We start from the raw sequence: 18,647 nt of genomic DNA, 5'->3' as shown, positions 1-18,647 counted from the left end.
TGCCCGGGTCTTCCGTCATAAGAGCGCCCCACCGCCATTTTTGCTCACTATGATCACTAACGAGGCAAATCTTTGGGTCACCGCCGGAGCAAAGAAACTAGGGTCTGTTATTTTCTGTGAGTAATCTTTCATGCCGTGTAAGGGTGACTGTTGTAACAAACTCCCCTCTCTGCTTAATTAATATATGAGGCAAACCTTTTGCCTCAGTTTTGAAAAAAAAACATAATAAAAAGATTGGTACTTCCAGAGCGGCATGCTGACATTTCATAGACGAAACATAATAAAAAGATTGGTACTTCCAGAGCTGCATGCATTCATTTCATAGACAGGCATTCATTTGATTTCTGTGAAACCTTCTTTACAAAGACTGAAACATTTGATTTCTGCGAAACATCAGTAAAATAGGAAATCTTTACAAGAGATGGAAACCTTATACACCGATGAAACCCAAGGCAAAAGGATCTACAGGTATCCTTGCTTCCCATCATCATCTAACCCTAAATATTTCAGCTAATTTGCTTCCATGCTTTGCCTTTCTTATATATTCATATATAGATATGTATCTTACTCGAAGAGGGAAAAACGGTACAAATATACAACTTCTCTCCTTTTGAACAAGCAAAATCTCTTCTCTTTCTCTTTCTTTATTCCCAGAGGCCCCCTCCTTTATTTACAATCAAAGGCTTTCTTGAGCTCCAACTTCTCCGACGACGGCACTGGACAACGACTACTGGTAAGGCTAGCCTCGCTATCTGTCTGTACAGGGGTTATTCTGTCAAACTAACCATTCAATCTCTGCAAGACTGCGACGAGACCCCGATACGCCTTTCTGCAAATGAGAAATACAAATTAAATCCAAATGGAAGAAGGATTTGCAAAGATATGCAGATTAGGAAGCAACAAGCAAACGCCTCCATGACCATGCATCTTAAAAACGAAGAAGGATGAATTGCAGTAAGGATGACTAAAAGGGGCTTTGGAAACTGGTACCTCCTGCGGCTATAAGCTTCTCCACCCGGGCAACAATATGTTTCCCGTAGGTGTATCTCTTCAGTGCGTTCAGGTGGACCTTGATACGCGAAAGAATCAGCTCACGGTTGTGGTCGTCGCAAGTCTCCAAAACCTTCTGCACTACATAGTTTGCAAACTGGTCTTTCATCATTGCCTGGAAAGCAGAAGCTAGACGTCAGAAGACTGAAATTGCCCGAAAATACAAGCTTTAGAATAATAAAGACGTGGTATCCACATCTGCGCCTTGAAGCAGCAGATGAGGAAACAGAAAACAGTTTCACACATATGGCATGCTGAACAACTTCAGTTCCTCAAAGACATAAACAAAACAAGAAATAGCTTGTGCCAATAATTATACCAAAATTCAGCAGCCATAGCACATAAGAGCTATATTCAGGTAGTCAATAAATATCAATTTTATTTCTACACAGAGCATGTTCTGCAACAAAGAACCAGTATGCTTAAACAGCTGGTTGAAAACACACCTGTAATGGCTCATTCTCGTCAGTAGTGCCAAGCATTTCATTAATTAGAATCTGGCGCTCCTCAGGAGAACCAAAAGACAGACACTTCTCAACAACGTTGGAAGCAAATTTTTGTTGGCTCATCTTCACGATCTGCCCAGCAAGCTGCTTAATTATAGAAGTACGTTCTTCTGGTTTCCCGTGTTGCAAGACATGCTACAAAACAAAGAAACCAAAAGCCCTTTGTGTAAAGTGGGATACATGAAACTTTCAACTAGGTAATCGCTAGTCTATACAGTAATACGAGAAAGTGGTAAAAAGAAGGAAAAAAGTACGAGAAAGTGGTAAACAGAAGAAAAAAACTCTCTATATATAATATCATACATCGGCATATGATAGATCACACCAAACAAATCAAAACACTTGGTGGTACTGGGCAGAAAGTATGAACAAAACAGTACAAGCACATTCGGTAATTAGAAACTACTTCTAACGAGATATAAAAACAAGAGAAAGAGCATTTACATGATATGTAACTGCCAACTTGGTAGAAGAAATCCAACATGACCCATCCCTCCCACTAATTTAATATACTAGGCCCAAGTGAAATTGTTCAACGACAAATATTTAACAAGTAAATGAATAAGCAGCTACCTGGATAACATAATTGCCATACTGGTCTTGTGTCAAAGGAACCACACACTGCATGATCTCCTCCATCATGGCATTTTGCGTGCTTTCATCATCACAGTGCTCCAAGACTCTCTGGTGGTAGTCAATACAGGTAGGTAAATTTAGTAAATTGTGAATGAAACGCATCCATTAAAACCAGATATAGGTTGATATAGCACCTGAATAACACGGCAACCATATGGATGGGTGGAAAGTTCAACCACTTGTCCATAAAAAGCAGAAACGATGAACTGTATCCTTTCTTGAGGGATGCATTCTATGCACTTCTGGATTACATGGTTGCCATTCTGATCACGAACTAATTTCAGAATAATTGTGTTTCCGTCAAGCTCCAAAGCCATTTGTGTTTGTTGCTCCACACCAACCACTTCTAAAGCCTACAGAAAAATATGATGTCCCTAAGACTGTAAACAGCTAGTCCATAACTGATTTGGTAGGGAAAAGTTTAGTTTGTAGCAATACATACCTTCTGAATAACCCGGCAGCCATACATTTGTGTACTCAGCGTATATACATGACCCTTGAGTAGGTTTGCCAATTGCTTCTGTTGTGGTTCAGTCCCATACTCGAAGAACTGCCAAGAACAACAAATTAAGCTGAGGTCTTAAAATAATAAGATAAACTAAAAAACCGTTAATAAGTAAATCAAATTTGTTCGATACAAATGCATAAGATAGTTGCTCACCTTCTGTATAACATAGTTTCCAAAAACATCAGTCATCAACGTTCGTGCTTGGGGAAGTATTTCTGGAAAAATCATGTTCTTCTCTTCAGTAGAAGCTGTTTCAAGTTTCTGCTGTATAAAGCGACTCCCATACTGATCCGAGCTGCAGAGGGGAATCATATTAGTATCCCACATAAAGATAAACACAGCAACTATACTCAGTTTAAATCCAGGAAGTAATACCTGAACTCGACCACATGACCTACAATATCTAGCAGCTCAAAAGATCGGGTCTTATTGGTCTTGAATTCCTCCAGCAGAGTAGACTCATAAGCATTATCTACCAGACCATTCTCTGAACTCCATGATCCCATAGCTCCTCCAGTGGTGCTCCTTGCCATGGATGGAATACGTGTTAGCCTATCTCCTTGCCTGGCATGACCCTGGGGAGATGGGATAAAATGGCTAGATGTTGGACTTGATAAATATGCCATGTCCATGCCATATGCTTGTTCACTGCCATAAAGAGTTGGGCTAAGACCACCAGATTTGCCCATGTATGGCATTCCGTACTGTAGCTTCTGCTGAGCAAGTAATGATGCAAGATAAGCCTTTTGATATGCAGCATTATCCATGTGGCCTGAACCAGAAAAGTTACTTCCCCGGAAAGGACTCATGCTTCCAGCTGCACCAAGGGGAGAGTTGGGGTTTGCCTGCAAGTAAGGGGCATAAACTGCATCCATTGGTTGGACCTGATAACCAGTCCCCCTTTGATTTGAAAGAAGGTTGGCATATTCACCATCTGGACAGGAAAACACAAGTCAGGAAACAATGGGAGCACACACACACACACAGAGAGAGAGAGAGAGAGAGAGAGAGAGAGAGAGGGAGAGAGAGAGGGAGAGAGAGAGTACCAGTATTCAGGTGATTATTCAGCATGGACGAGCCAGAACTTCGTGAATTAGCCTTTGCATGTCGTCCAGGTACATCAATGTTTGAGCCATCACCATTCAGGTTTTGGTAGAGATACACAGGTCCAGTCGGGCTCAGCAAAGATCCTTTCTTGTGCCCATTACCATGCTGTGATTGTGCAGGGAACTTGCTGTTGCTTTCAGCTGCCAGTTTACTCATATTTGGATTACTCAAGTGACTGCTACCATTTGGAAAGACTGCATATTCCAGGGCATTTATCGGCTCTTCATCAGCATTATGAACTAAGTTCTGTGTAGAAAACTGTCTATGCTCCTTTGGAACATTAAAGAGCGCATCTCTTTGATCGCCACCAAAGTTCTGGTAAATATGATTTTGCACATCACTTTCTAAATTGGCCATGTTGTTCCCCGAGAGGTTTAAACTGGACATAGCAGATAGAGCTGCTGCAGTGTCAGAACCATCATGATTACGAGAAGCGACATTTCTGCCTTCAACCATTTTATCAGCTTTTCCCATCCTAACTCCAACTGGAGGAAGGCAAGGGCTTGGAGCCCTCTGCATCAACTGAGGGTCAGGGGTGGTGCTTCTTGAGATCGAAGAGCCTACTGCAGAAGCAAATGTGTGCGACATTGAAGAACCTAAACTTTGTACCCTGACAAGACTGGGTGAAGCCGTTCCAGACCGAAAGCCATTCATAGATTCTGACCTACTCTGAAGTTGTGCCTTTGATGACTCAGAGGACCTTACTTGATTTGGGCTCTCAAAAGCATTTCGGCTATTAGAGCGTGAAAGATTCGGGCCCTCAAAAGCATTCCGGCTATTAGAGCGCGAAAGATTTGGGCTCTCAAAAGCATTCCGGCTATTAGAGCGTGAAAGATGACCAGCTTTAGAAGCAGGACGGCTAATATTTTCCTGTCATGGAAACCACTGTAAATTAGATAACAAAACAAACCGAGACTTACATGCTACAAAATAGTCAAAAAAGTGATGCATTGTAGAAGTAGCCTATCAGTATAGGTGCAAAGACAATTTATTTCCATCATGTAGTTCTACTGAAGGTTAAAGAATCTATTGATCACAGCAAATGCAATAAGAAAATATTTTCAACCTGCAGGGCATCCGCAAAGCTCTTGCGGCGGGAGGCGAGGCCATTGACATCAGACAACCCAATAAGCCCATCAGCGGCTTGCCCAAGCCACTCCGACGACTGCTGGCGTGCGAGCCCATTCCTTTCACCTCTGCCCATCCTATCATTCAGGAGATAGTCCACTCCGTTGCCTTCGCGTGCTCCTGGCTGCACCGAGAACAGAGAGCTCCCGCCAGTGGCCTCCGAGGGCCTCCTCCTCCAGTCCCCGATGCCCCCGGAGGCAGCCTGGAACCTCTGCGCCACGCGCCAGTCCTCCTTGGACACCATTGGCACCGGCAGCCTCGGGTTAAGGTGCTCGTTGTTGTAGTAGTACTGCAGGTACGCCGGGTGAGACAGAATCTCCTCCTCGGATAGCATGTCGGCGCCGCCGAGGCCGCTGTTGTCCACATGGGCCGGGGGCGCGGCCGAGAAGAGCGTGCCGACGGCGGCGCGGGCGCCCTGGACGGTGGGGGGAGCGCTGCCGCTGCGGTACATGCTGAGCTCCTCGGCGGAGGCGCCGCCGCCGCCGCCGTGGTGGTTCTGGTCCATGAGCACCGCCTGCAGGTCGCGCTCGAGGTCCTCGAAGGTGGGGCCCGCCGGAGACGGAGCCATCGCCGCCGCAGCCCTGGTCACTTAGCCGGCCGGCTCTGTTTCCTTCCTTCCTTTCCGCCTTCGTTCCCACACGAAACCTGAAACCAGCAAGCACCGGAACGGTGATTAGAACTCCGAATTTCACACCGAGATTAAAGAGGAACACACACGAAGCTTCGGGAAGAAGCACTGGATGAACTACAGAGAAAACGATCAGAAGCAGAGAAGCAGAGCCAGGGCCAAGAAACCAAACACAAGCGACAGGGAATCGGCTGAATTCCCAGCTGATTTCGTCAATTTCTCTACCCGGATAGCAGCAGCAAGAGGAACCCCAACAACAACAAAATCCCACCTTTTAGGGGCGGACCTGCCGAGGGTTCAAGCAACTGAACCCCTGATTATCTGGCAAGAAATCAGCAAACCCACTGGCCACTCCATCGAAGCAGCGAACAAATCGGCAACGACGAACGGATTGGGGAGGAAGCAAGAGAAACATCAACAAACTCCGGGAAGAATAATAATCCAAGCAGGTCGAGTTAGGGTTCGTCACCTCCGACGGACGGACGGGCGGGGGGAATCAATCGGAGCCCCGGCGGACGGACGGATCCCCGCTCCACGCCAGTCCGGCGGAGCGGCGCGGACGAGTGGGGGGAGGGGCGGCGGCTAGCGGGCGAGGGGAGAATTCCTGGAGGGTTCGGCGGGCGGGCGGAGAGGGGAGGGGGGGAGGAAAGGGGAGGGGGAGCTGGGTGCTGTGTTGGTTTTGTTGGTCGATCTCCTCTCCTCTCCTCTCCTAGGCTAGGCAAAGGCAAAGACAAAGGCAAAGCTAGTGGACCGAAGAAGAAAAAACCATCCTTGGCGGATTTGGTGCAGCTTTCCTCCTCCTGGCTAGTATACTAGTCCTATGCAATGCAATGCACCCTTTTCTTTCCTTCCCTTTTTCTTTTCTTGTTATGTTCTTTCTTTCGGAAGAAAAAAAATATCTTTGAGATGATTGCTAGGTGTTTTTAGCAACTGGCTTGGTGGTCAAGAAAATAAAATCATGGCCGGGGAGGTGAAAGTTTAGTTTCAGTAATAGAACTGTTAAAAACGGAGCACTCTTAGAAAACTATGATGCGGATGTATTGTTGTATTAAAAAGTGCACACAAAAGAGTACAAGTCGTCCTCCAGTCAAGCACATACGTGATGTCATCGTCTTCGTGACATCAGAATCAATCACACTCCATTCTATGGTTTATTATTTATGTATGTATTGTTCTCTTGACCGATATGACTTCTTCTTCTTCTTCTTCTTCTTCTTCTTCTTCTTCTATCACTCAAATATTGCACAATACTAGAGTTTTTGTCTATCATAAGAATGTCACAAGTCGGTCACTCAATTTTCAAATGGTTACAGTTAGGGTTCGTCACCTCCAACAGACGGAATGAATCGATCCAAGGCCGGGAGGGTAGGTGGATCATCGCTCCACACAGACTAGTAGAGCGGTGCGGGCGAGGAGGCGGAGCGCGGAGGGGAGAGCGGTGGCGGCTGCAATGGGGAGGGAGGAGAATTCCTAGATGGTTCGGCCGGCGGAAAGGGAGAGGGAGTTGGGTGTTGCGTAGTTTTGTTGGGTGGCCTCTCAAGGGGAGGACCGAGGAAAGCTAGCTAGTGGATCGGAGAAATCATCTTTGGCGGCATTGGTGCATGAATGCACCATTTTCCTTTTTTCTTCCTATGTCATTGTTTCAGAAAAGAGAATCACGGGATAAATATTGTTTTTTTGACATGTGCTATCATTGGGGCATTATTTCTTTGCGGGAAGAGTAAGGTTTATCATCTAGAAATGTGATGGTTGAGAAATACAATCTTGTTACTAAAATAATATCCTTGGGACCGAAGTTGCTTTTTTAATACCATCTATAAACTATATGGAGAGCTAATGGTAAGATATTTGGTCATCTTAATAAGAAAATGAATGTACGCAAAAGAGTACACCTTGTCAATCTAAAAGAATCAAGACAATACATCTTCGTGTATGAGTTTGTATTGTATTTCTCAAAGATATTTTGGTTTGTTCCAAGATGATGCCGATGACTACTACTATTACTACTTCTAACTCTATGAGTTGATATAGGTTTATGCTTTCTTCAAATTTAGGTATTGCATTCCTTCACATTTTCGTTCTTTTAGCTTCTATTCGTATTGGTGGCTAGATGTAAGTGACAGGGAAGGTTGTAATATTCTTCAAAAGTGTTCGCTTTATCCTTTATCTTTAGGAGCACAATGCTCAGTCAATATCTCCTTTTCACGATTCATTTACATGTCTCTAGCCAAGTATCAAATGTCACAAGTTAGTCACATCGTTGTCACATGGTCGAAAATAATTATCTTCAAAAGGAGTATTTTTTTCTTGAACATAATATAATCATAGATGATCACACACATGCACATACATTCACTCCTATGTTGTGGTGCAGCCAGGCCCCGGGCAACAGGGGCCTTCAGTAAGATTGTTCATTGACGGGAGATACAGTGCCACTATGCACTGTAGCACTAAGCTTAGCCCGAGGCGTGGTGTTGCGCTAGCTACGCAACTGCTCCAATGAGCGCGCGCCAACACACACACCCTATCTCATGAGCACCTCTAAGATACCGAGTCAACACAACATCTGGAGATTGACGAAGTTACCACATGTGCCTTCGTAGTCGATGGGGACGTCTCCTCCCGCTGAACGAACATCACCGGAAAGTCTAAAATAAATCTAGAAAAATGTGAGCACCAGTGCCAAGTCTAGAACTTAAACCCTAGTGGGATGATTTCACCACAAGAAACCTAACCATCCGAGCTACGCTCAGTTCGCAAGAGGTTATTTTTTTCATAAACCTACTTTTGTATAATTGGTTTGGGTCCACTTTAAGTGGCTTAGTTAGATTTTTTTGAGGAGTCACGGCGGGAGAGTTCCCCCACCTGAATATATTGCTCAAAGATGTCAAAAGCCAAGAGTAGTTACCCTCTTGGTATTTGGCTGGTCCAGTTTATAAAGAAATCAGATCGATAACCTGAACAGGTTGATCCTTTTATGAGGGAAACAAGGCAATATACCGTACAAGTAACAAGGTTAAAGAAGATAAGAAGAAATTTACACCCAAGAGAAGGCACAACCTTCTAGAGGTGCTTGTGCGTTGTTTCCTTCATGGAGGTATTGCTTATGAAGAACCTTTTGTTGGAAATATGCCCTAGAGGCAATAATAAATTGGTTATTATTATATTTCCTTGTTCATGATAATCGTTTATTATCCATGCTAGAATTGTATTGATAGGAAACTCAGATACATGTGTGGATACATAGACAACACCATGTCCCTAGTAAGCCTCTAGTTGACTAGCTCGTTGATCAATAGATGGTTACGGTTTCCTGACCATGGACATTGGATGTCGTTGATAACGGGATCACATCATTAGGAGAATGATGTGATGGACGAGACCCAATCCTAAGCCTAGCACAAGATCGTGTAGTTCGTTTGCTAAGAGCTTTTCTAATGTCAAGTATCATTTCCTTAGACCATGAGATTGTGCAACTCCCGGATACCGCAGGAATGCTTTGGGTGTACCAAACGTCACAACGTAACTGGGTGGCTATAAAGGTGCACTACAGGTATCTCCGAAAGTGTCTGTTGGGTTGGCACGAATCGAGACTGGGATTCGTCACTCCGTGTAAACGGAGAGGTATCTCTGGGCCCACTTGGAAGGACATCATCATAATGTGAACAATGTGCCCAAGGAGTTGATCACGGGATGATGTGTTACGGAACGAGTAAAGAGACTTGCCGGTAACGAGATTGAACAAGGTATCGGGATACCGACGATCGAATCTCGGGCAAGTACCATACCGGTAGACAAAGGGAATTGTATACGGGATTGATTGAATCCCCGACATCGTGGTTCATCCGATGAGATCATCGTGGAACATGTGGGAGCCAACATGGGTATCCAAATCCCGCTGTTGGTTATTGGCCGGAGAACGTCTCGGTCATGTCTGCATGGTTCCCGAACCCGTAGGGTCTACACACTTAAGGTTCGATGATGCTAGGGTTATAGGGAATAGATATACATGGTTACCGAATGTTGTTCGGAGTCCCGGATGAGATCCCGGACATCACGAGGAGTTCCGGAATGGTCCGGAGGTAAAGATTTATATATGGGAAGTCCTGTTTTGGTCACCGGAAAAGTTTCGGGTGCTATCGGTAACGTACCGGGACCACCGGGAGGGTCCCGGGGGTCCACCAGGTGGGGCCACCGGCCCCAGAGGGCTGCGTGGGCCAAGTGTGGGAAGGGACCAGCCCCTAGGTGGGCTGGTGCGCCTCCCACAAGGGGCCCAAGGCGCAGGGAAGGGGGAAAGGGGGGAAACCCTAGGCTCAGATGGGCCTAAGGCCCACCTAGTGGTGCGCCCCCCTCTCTCCCCCCTTGGCCGCCCCTCCAACTCCCATCTAGGGCTGGCCGCACCCCTTGGGGGGAACCCTAGATGGGGGCGCAGCCCCTTCCCCTCCCCTATATATAGTGGGGGTTTTGGGGCTGCCAGAGACATGAGAACATCTCTCTCTTGGCGCAGCCCTACCCCTCTCCCTCCTCCTCTCCCGCGGTGCTTGGCGAAGCCCTGCAGGATTGCCACGCTCCTCCATCACCACCACGCCGTCGTGCTGCTGCTGGACAGAGTCTTCCCCAACCTCTCCCTCTCTCCTTGCTGGATCAAGGCGTGGGAGACGTCACCGGGCTGCACGTGTGTTGAACGCGGAGGCGCCGTGGTTCGGCGCTTAGATCGGAATCAACCGCGATCTGAATCGCTACGAGTACGACTCCTTCATCCGCGTTCTTGCAACGCTTCCGCATCGCGATCTACAAGGGTATGTAGCTGCACTCCCCTTCCCCTCGTTGCTAGATTACTCCATAGATTGATCTTGGTGATGCGTAGAAAATTTTGAATTTCCGCTACGTTCCCCAACAGTGGTATCAGAGCTAGGTCTATGCGTAGTTTCTATGCACGAGTAGAACACAAAGTAGTTGTGGGCGTCGATTTTGTCAATTTACTTGCCGTTACTAGTCTTATCTTGATTCGGCGGCATCGTGGGATGAAGCGGCCCGGACCGACCTTACACGTACACTTACGTGAGACAGGTTCCACCGACTGACATGCACTAGTTGCATAAGGTGGCTAGCGGGTGTCTGTCTCTCCCACTTTAGTCGGATCGGATTCGATGAAAAGAGTCCTTATGAAGGGTAAATAGAAATTGGCATATCACGTTGTGGCTTTTGCGTAGGTAAGAAACGTTCTTGCTAGAATCCCATAGCAGCCACGTAAAACATGCAACAATAATTAGAGGACGTCTAACTTGTTTTTGCAGGGTATGCTATGTGATGTGATATGGCCAAAAGGATGTGATGAATGATATATGTGATGTATGAGATTGATCATGTTCTTGTAATAGGAATCACGACTTGCATGTCGATGAGTATGACAACCGGCAGGAGCCATAGGAGTTGTCTTAATTTATTGTATGACCTGCGTGTCAATGAAAACGCCATGTAATTACTTTACTTTATTGCTAACCGTTAGCCATAGTAGTAGAAGTAATAGTTGGCGAGACAACTTCATAAAGACACGATGATGGAGATCATGGTGTCATGCCGGTGACGAAGGTGATCATGCCGCGCCTCAAAGATGGAGATCAAAGGCGCAAGATGATATTGGCCATATCACGTCACCTTATGATTTGCATGTGATGTTTATCATGTTTACATCTTATTTGCGAACGACGGTAGCATAAATAAGATGATCCCTCACTAAAATTTCAAGAGACGTGTTCCCCCTAACTGTGCACCGTTGCGAAGGTTCGTTGTTTCGAAGCACCACGTGATGATCGGGTGTGATAGATTCTAACGTTCGAATACAACGGGTGTTGACGAGCCTAGCATGTACAGACATGGCCTCGGAACACATGCGAAACACTTAGGTTGACTTGACGAGCCTAGCATGTACAGACATGGCCTCGGAACACAAGAGATCGAAAGGTCGAACATGAGTCGTATAGTAGATGCGATCAACATGGAGATGTTCACCGATGATGACTAGTCCGTCTCACGTGATGATCGGACACGGCCTAGTTTGACTCGGATCATGTATCACTTAGATGACTAGAGGGATGTCTATCTGAGTGGGAGTTCATTAAATAATCAGATGAACTTAATTATCATGAACATAGTCAAAAGGTCTTTGCAAATTATGTCATAGCTTACGCTTTAGTTCTACTGTTTAAGATATGTTCCTAGAGAAAATTTAGTTGAAAGTTGATAGTAGCAATTATGCGGACTAGGTCCGTGAACTGAGGATTGTCCTCATTGCTGCACAGAAGGCTTATGCCCTTAATGCATCGCTCGGTGTGCTGAACCTCAGCGTCGTCTGTGGATGTTGCGAAACATCTGACATACACGTTTTGATGACTACGTGATAGTTCAGTGCGTAATGCTAACGGTTTAGAATTGTGGCACCAAAGACGTTTTTGAAACGTCGCAGAACATATGAGATGTTCCGAAGACTGAAATTGGGATTTCAGACCAGTGCCCACGTCAAGAGGTATGAGACCTCTGACAAGTTTCTTAAGCCTGCAGACTAAGGGAGAAAAGCTCAATCGTTGAGCATGTGCTCAGATTGTCTGAGTACCACAATCGCTTGAATCGAGTGGGAGTTAATCTTCCAGATGAGATAGTGATGGTTCTCCATAGTCACTGCCACCAAGCTATTAGAGCTTCGTGGTGAACTATAACATATCAGGGATAGACATGATGATCCTTGAGCAACTCGCGATGTTTGACACCGCGAAAGTAGAAATCAAGAAGGAGCATCAATTGTTGATGGTTAGTAAAACCACTAGTTTCTAGAAGGGCAAGGGCAAAAGGGATACTTCATGAAACAGCAAATCATTTGCTGCTCTAGTGGAGAATCCCAAGGTTGAACCCAAACCCGAGACTAAGTGCTTCTGTAATGAGGGGAACGGTCACTGAAGCAGAACTACCCTAGATACTTGGTAGATGAGAAGGCAGGCAAGGTCGACAGAAGTATATTGGATATACATTATATGAATGTGTACTTTACTAGTACTCCTAGCAGCACCAGGGTATTAGATACCGGTTCGGTTGCTAAGTGTTAGTAACTCGAAATAAAAGCTGCGGAATAAACGGAGACTAGCTAAAGGTGAGATGACGATATGTGTTGGAAGTGTTTCCAAGGTTGATGTGATCAAGCATCGCATGCTCCCTCTACCATCGAGATTGGTGTTAAACCTAGATAATTGTTATTTGGTGTTTGCGTTGAGCATAAACATGATTGGATTATGTTTATCGCAATACGGTTATTCGTTTAAGGAGAATAATGGTTACTCTGTTTATTTGAATAATACCTTCAATGGTCTTGCACCTAAAATTAATCTCGATCGCAGTGATACACATGTTCGTGCCAAAAGATATAAAATAGTAATGATAGTACCACATACTTGTGGCACTGCCATTTGAGTCATATTGGTATAGAACGCATGAAGAAGCTCCATGTAGATGGATCTTTGGACTCACTCGTTTTGAAAAGATTGAGACATGCAAACCATGTCTATTGGTATATATGCATGAAGAAACTCCATGCAGATGGATCGTTTCGACTCACTTGATTTTGAATCACTTGAGACATGCAAATCATACCACATGGGCAAGATGACTGAAAGGCCTCGTTTTCAGTAAGATAGAACAAGAGAGCAACTTGTTGGAAGTAATACATTTTGATGTATGCAGTCCAATGAGTGCTGAGGCATGCAGTGGATATCGTTATGTTCTTACTTGACAGATGATTTGAGTAGATGCTGAGTGTATTTACTTGATGAAACACAAGTCTGAATTATTGAAAGGTTCAAGTAATTTCAGAGTGAAGTTGAAGATCGTCGTGACAAGAGGATAAAATTTCTGTGATATGATCATAGAGATGAGTATCTGAGTTACGAGTTTGGCACACAATTAAGACATTGTGGAAAGTGTTTCACAATTAATACTGCCTGGAACACCACAGTGTGATGGTGTGTCCGAACATCATAACTGCACCCTATTGGATATGGTGCATACCATGATGTCTCTTATCGAATTACCACTATCGTTTATGGGTTAGGCATTAGAGATAACGCATTCACTTTAAAAGGGGCACCACGCAATTCCGTTGAGACGACACCGTTTAGAGAAACATAAGTTGTCGTTTCTTAAAAGTTTGGGGCTGCGATGCTTATGTGAAAAAGTTTCAGGCTGATAAGGTCGAACCCAAAGCGGATAAATGCATCTTCATAGAATACCCAAAACAGTTGGGTATACCTCCTATTTCAGATCTGGAAGCAAAAGTAATTGCTTCTAGAAACGAGTCCTTTCTCGAGGAAAAGTTTCTCTCGAAAGAATTGAGTGGGAGGATGGTGGAGACTTGATGAGGTTATTGAACCATGACTTCAACTGGTGTGTAGCAGGGCACAGGAAGTTGTTCCTGTGGCACCTACACCAATTGAAGTGGAAGCTTATGATAGTGATCATGAAACTTCGGATCAAGTCACTACCAAACCTCGTAGGACGACGAGGATGCGTGCTACTTCAGAGTGGTACGTGATCCTGTCTTAGATATCATGTTGTTAGACAATACTGAACCTACGAGCTATGGAGAAGGGATGGTGGGCCCATATTCCGACAAATGGTTAGAAGCCATGAAATCCGAGATAGGATCCATGTATCAGAACAAAGCATGGACTTTGGTGAACTTGCCCGATGATCGGCAAGCCATTGAGATAAATGGATCTTTAAGAAGAAGACGGACATGGACGGTAATGTTACCGTCTATGAAGCTCGACTTGTGGCAAAGAGTATTTTCACAAGTTCAAGGAGTTGACTACGATGAGATTTTCTCATCCGTAGCGATGCTTAAGTCAGTCGGAATCATGTTAGCATTAGCTGCATTTATGAAATCTGGCAGATGGATGTCAAAAACAAGTTTCCTTACCAGTTTTCGTAAGGAAAGGTTGTATGTGATACAATCAGAAAGGTTTTGTCGATCCTAAGGATGCTAAAAGGTATGCTAGCTCCAGCAATCCTTCCATGGACTAGAGCAAGCATCTCGGAGTCAGAATATACGCTTTGATGTAGTGATCAAAGTTTTTGGGTTTATACAAAGTTTGTTAGAAACTTGTATTTACAATAAAGTGAGTGGGAGCGCTACAACATTTCTGATAAGTATATGTGAATGACATATTGTTGATCCGAAATGATGTAAAATTTCTGGAAAGCATAAAGGGTTGTTTGAAAGGAGTTTTTCAAAGGAAGACCTGGATAAAGCTGCTTACATATTGGGCATCAAGATCTATAGAGATAGATCAAGACGCCTGATGATACTTTCAAAGAACGCACACCTTGACATGATTTTGAAAGAGTTCAAAATAGATCAGCAAAGAAGGAGTTCTTGGCTGTGTTACAAGGTGTGAGTATTGAGTAAGACTCAAGACGTGACCACAGCAGAAGAGAGAGAAAGGGCGAAGGTCGTCCCCTATGCTTTAGGCGTAGGCTCTACAATATGCTATGCTGTGTACCGCACATGAAGTGTGCCTTGCCATGAGTTGGTCAAGGGGTACAATAGTGATCCGGGAATGGATCACATGACAACGGTCGAACTTATCCTTAGTATCTAGTGGACTAAGGAATTTTCTCGATTATGGAGGTGAAAAGGAGTTCGTCGTAAAGGGTTACGTCGATGCGAACTTTGACACTAATCCGGATGACTCTGAGTAGTAAACCGGATTCGTATAGTAGAGCAGTTATTTGAAATGGCTCCAAGTAGCGTGTGGTAGCATCCATAAGATGACATAGATATTCGTAAAGCACACACGGATCTGAAAGGTTCAGACCCGTTGACTAATAACCTCTCTCACAAGCATAACATGATCAAACCAGAACTCATTGAGTGTTAATCACATAGTGATGTGAACTAGATTGTTGACTCTAGTAAACTCTTTGGATGTTGGTCACATGGTGATGTGACCTGTGAGTGTTAATCACATGGTGATGTGAACTAGATTATTGACTCTAGTGCAAGTGGGAGACTGTTGGAAATATGCCCTAGAGGCAATAATAAATTGGTTATTATTATATTTCCTTGTTCATGATAATCGTTTATTATCCATGCTAGAATTGTATTGATAGGAAACTCAGATACATGTGTGGATACATAGACAACACCATGTCCCTAGTAAGCCTCTAGTTGACTAGCTCGTTGATCAATAGATGGTTACGGTTTCCTGACCATGGACATTGGATGTCGTTGATAACGGGATCACATCATTAGGAGAATGATGTGATGGACGAGACCCAATCCTAAGCCTAGCACAAGATCGTGTAGTTCGTTTGCTAAAAGCTTTTCTAATGTCAAGTACCATTTCCTTAGACCATGAGATTGTGCAACTCCCGGGTACCGTAGGAATGCTTTGGGTGTACCAAACGTCACAACGTAACTGGGTGGCTATAAAGGTGCACTACAGGTATCTCCGAAAGTGTCTGTTGGGTTGGCACGAATCGAGACTGCGATTCGTCACTCCGTGTAAACGGAGAGGTATCTCTGGGCCCACTCGGTAGGACATCATCATAATGTGCACAATGTGACCAAGGAGTTGATCACGGGATGATGTGTTACGGAACGAGTAAAGAGACTTGCCGGTAACGAGATTGAACAAGGTATCGGGATACCGACGATCGAATCTCGGGCAAGTACCATACCGGTAGACAAAGGGAATTGTATACGGGATTGATTGAATCCCCGACATCGTGGTTCATCCGATGAGATCATCGTGGAACATGTGGGAGCCAACATGGGTATCCAGATCCCGCTGTTGGTTATTGGCCGGAGAACGTCTCGGTCATGTCTGCATGGTTCCCGAACCCGTAGGGTCTACACACTTAAGGTTCGATGATGCTAGGGTTATAGGGAATAGATATACATGGTTACCGAATGTTGTTCGGAGTCCCGGATGAGATCCCGGACATCACGAGGAGTTCCGGAATGGTCCGGAGGTAAAGATTTATATATGGGAAGTCCTGTTTTGGTCACCGGAAAAGTTTCGGGTGCTATCGGTAACGTACCGGGACCACCGGGAGGGTCCCGGGGGTCCACCAGGTGGGGCCACCGGCCCCAGAGGGCTGCGTGGGCCAAGTGTGGGAAGGGACCAGCCCCTAGGTGGGCTGGTGCGCCTCCCACAAGGGGCCCAAGGCGCAGGGAAGGGGAAAGGGGGGAAACCCTAGGCTCGATGGGCCTAAGGCCCACCTAGTGGTGCGCCCCCCTCTCTCCCCCTTGGCCGCCCCTCCAACTCCCATCTAGGGCTGGCCGCACCCCTTGGGGGGGGGGAACCCTAGATGGGGGCGCAGCCCCTTCCCCTCCCCTATATATAGTGGGGGTTTTGGGGCTGCCAGAGACATGAGAACATCTCTCTCTTGGCGCAGCCCTACCCCTCTCCCTCCTCCTCTCCCGCGGTGCTTGGCGAAGCCCTGCAGGATTGCCACGCTCCTCCATCACCACCACGCCGTCGTGCTACTGCTGGACGGAGTCTTCCCCAACCTCTCCCTCTCTCCTTGCTGGATCAAGGCGTGGGAGACGTCACCGGGCTGCACGTGTGTTGAACGCGGAGGCGCCGTGGTTCGGCGCTTAGATCGGAATCAACCGCGATCTGAATCGCTACGAGTACGACTCCTTCATCCGCGTTCTTGCAACGCTTCCGCATCGCGATCTACAAGGGTATGTAGATGCACTCCCCTTCCCCTCGTTGCTAGATTACTCCATAGATTGATCTTGGTGATGCGTAGAAAATTTTGAATTTCCGCTACGTTCCCCAACACCTTTCACATGGTCCTTGTGTTGTCAAGGGATAGTTGGTGCGAGTGGTCCATGTTGTATACCGTTGATAGTTATTTTGATCGCTTTAGGTTTTTTTTGTCTCCCTCCGCCAAGGCATAGCTTTGGTAGTCTATGACGTTGCTCTTTGCTAGTGTGATCTTTTGTGGGTGTGTGCATTGGTGTTGGTTGTGTGCATCCCAATTGTGCAGAGATTGTGTGTACTCATTATGTATGTATCCCCTTGATGCTTCATTATCAGTTAATAAAAGACACCCTTTATCGAAAAAGCTAGCAGACAGAAAGACCATCACCACGAGAAACACTAATAGTAGATGTGGGGTGTCATCGAGGGATCATAATGCCAAAACTTTGCAAATAATCTAACGCATCGCACCAGCATGCATACCAAACCCCCGAGGACACGAGGCAAGACAGGAGCATCCACAATCAATGAGTGGCATTGAACACAAACTTTGACTGGAAGCTCCGCCACAGGAAGACAGATCAATTAACACGTTTGGGAGGCATCAATTCTCTGTCCCTAGGCTAAGGTGAACCAAGACAACACCAAATCCAAAGCTCGTCACAACACTACAACAATCGTGGGAGGGTCTTGAGCACGCACAACAAGAGGACAATATAACACACGATGGGCATCCGAAGAGTAACACATGAAGAAGAGCACACCACCGTTGACCCCAAGTCGGTTGCACCACCACTGTCGACATCCTCATAGCGAATAGCTACCCAACATGACAACCGAGTTGATATCTAGACGATGCCTTCATGAAGGGTTGTGACGCAGATTGCAACGCCATCATTTGTTTCTGGTGAACCTGGAACCAGGGTTCCCCCAAAGTCATAAAGTGGGTGGCGAAAACAACATACAACGACGCCTTAAAAAGGTTCACGGCACCCATGGCATCATTGTCATTGGCTTTGGTCAGAGCACAACTTTCACCGAGTTGAGCACACACATCCAAATCGCCGTTTTTTGAACTAGGTAGACTACTCACCTGCACCACCCCAACACATAAGGCCATGGAAGCCCCGCCACCACCCACAACCCAACCGCTGGCGAGCCAACATAGGCTAGATCCAAGTGGATCCAGCCCATCCATGGCGTGGACAAGCAAATCCGGACTGAGTCCGGGACAACCTCCACCCCACACCACCACCAGCTCCTCGCAACAGTCACCATCTCGGCCAACCAACCACAACATAGGACCATGACACCACTAGGAC

The 18,647-nt window shown here is 45.7% G+C and overlaps 1 protein-coding gene across 1 annotated transcript; it reads right to left on the bottom strand.

Moving 5' to 3' along the window:
* Nucleotides 1-317: 317 nt before the first annotated feature.
* Nucleotides 318-6,341, bottom strand: LOC109758198 (pumilio homolog 1). Its single transcript, XM_020317050.4, has 11 exons — nucleotides 6,033-6,341; nucleotides 4,874-5,580; nucleotides 3,747-4,677; nucleotides 3,076-3,634; nucleotides 2,854-2,995; nucleotides 2,635-2,742; nucleotides 2,327-2,545; nucleotides 2,130-2,240; nucleotides 1,497-1,691; nucleotides 991-1,165; nucleotides 318-829 (listed from the first exon to the last, which is right to left on the bottom strand). Exons 2-11 carry the CDS (start codon nucleotides 5,501-5,503, stop codon nucleotides 789-791), a joined length of 3,111 nt encoding a protein of 1,036 aa, XP_020172639.1. The 5' UTR covers nucleotides 5,504-5,580; nucleotides 6,033-6,341; the 3' UTR covers nucleotides 318-788.
* Between the last annotated feature and the right edge of the window lie 12,306 nt (nucleotides 6,342-18,647).

This window comes from Aegilops tauschii, chromosome 6 (assembly GCF_002575655.3).
Source record: "Aegilops tauschii subsp. strangulata cultivar AL8/78 chromosome 6, Aet v6.0, whole genome shotgun sequence".
Classification (NCBI taxonomy): Eukaryota; Viridiplantae; Streptophyta; class Magnoliopsida; order Poales; family Poaceae; genus Aegilops; species Aegilops tauschii.
This window is presented reverse-complemented; position numbering and strand designations above follow the sequence as displayed.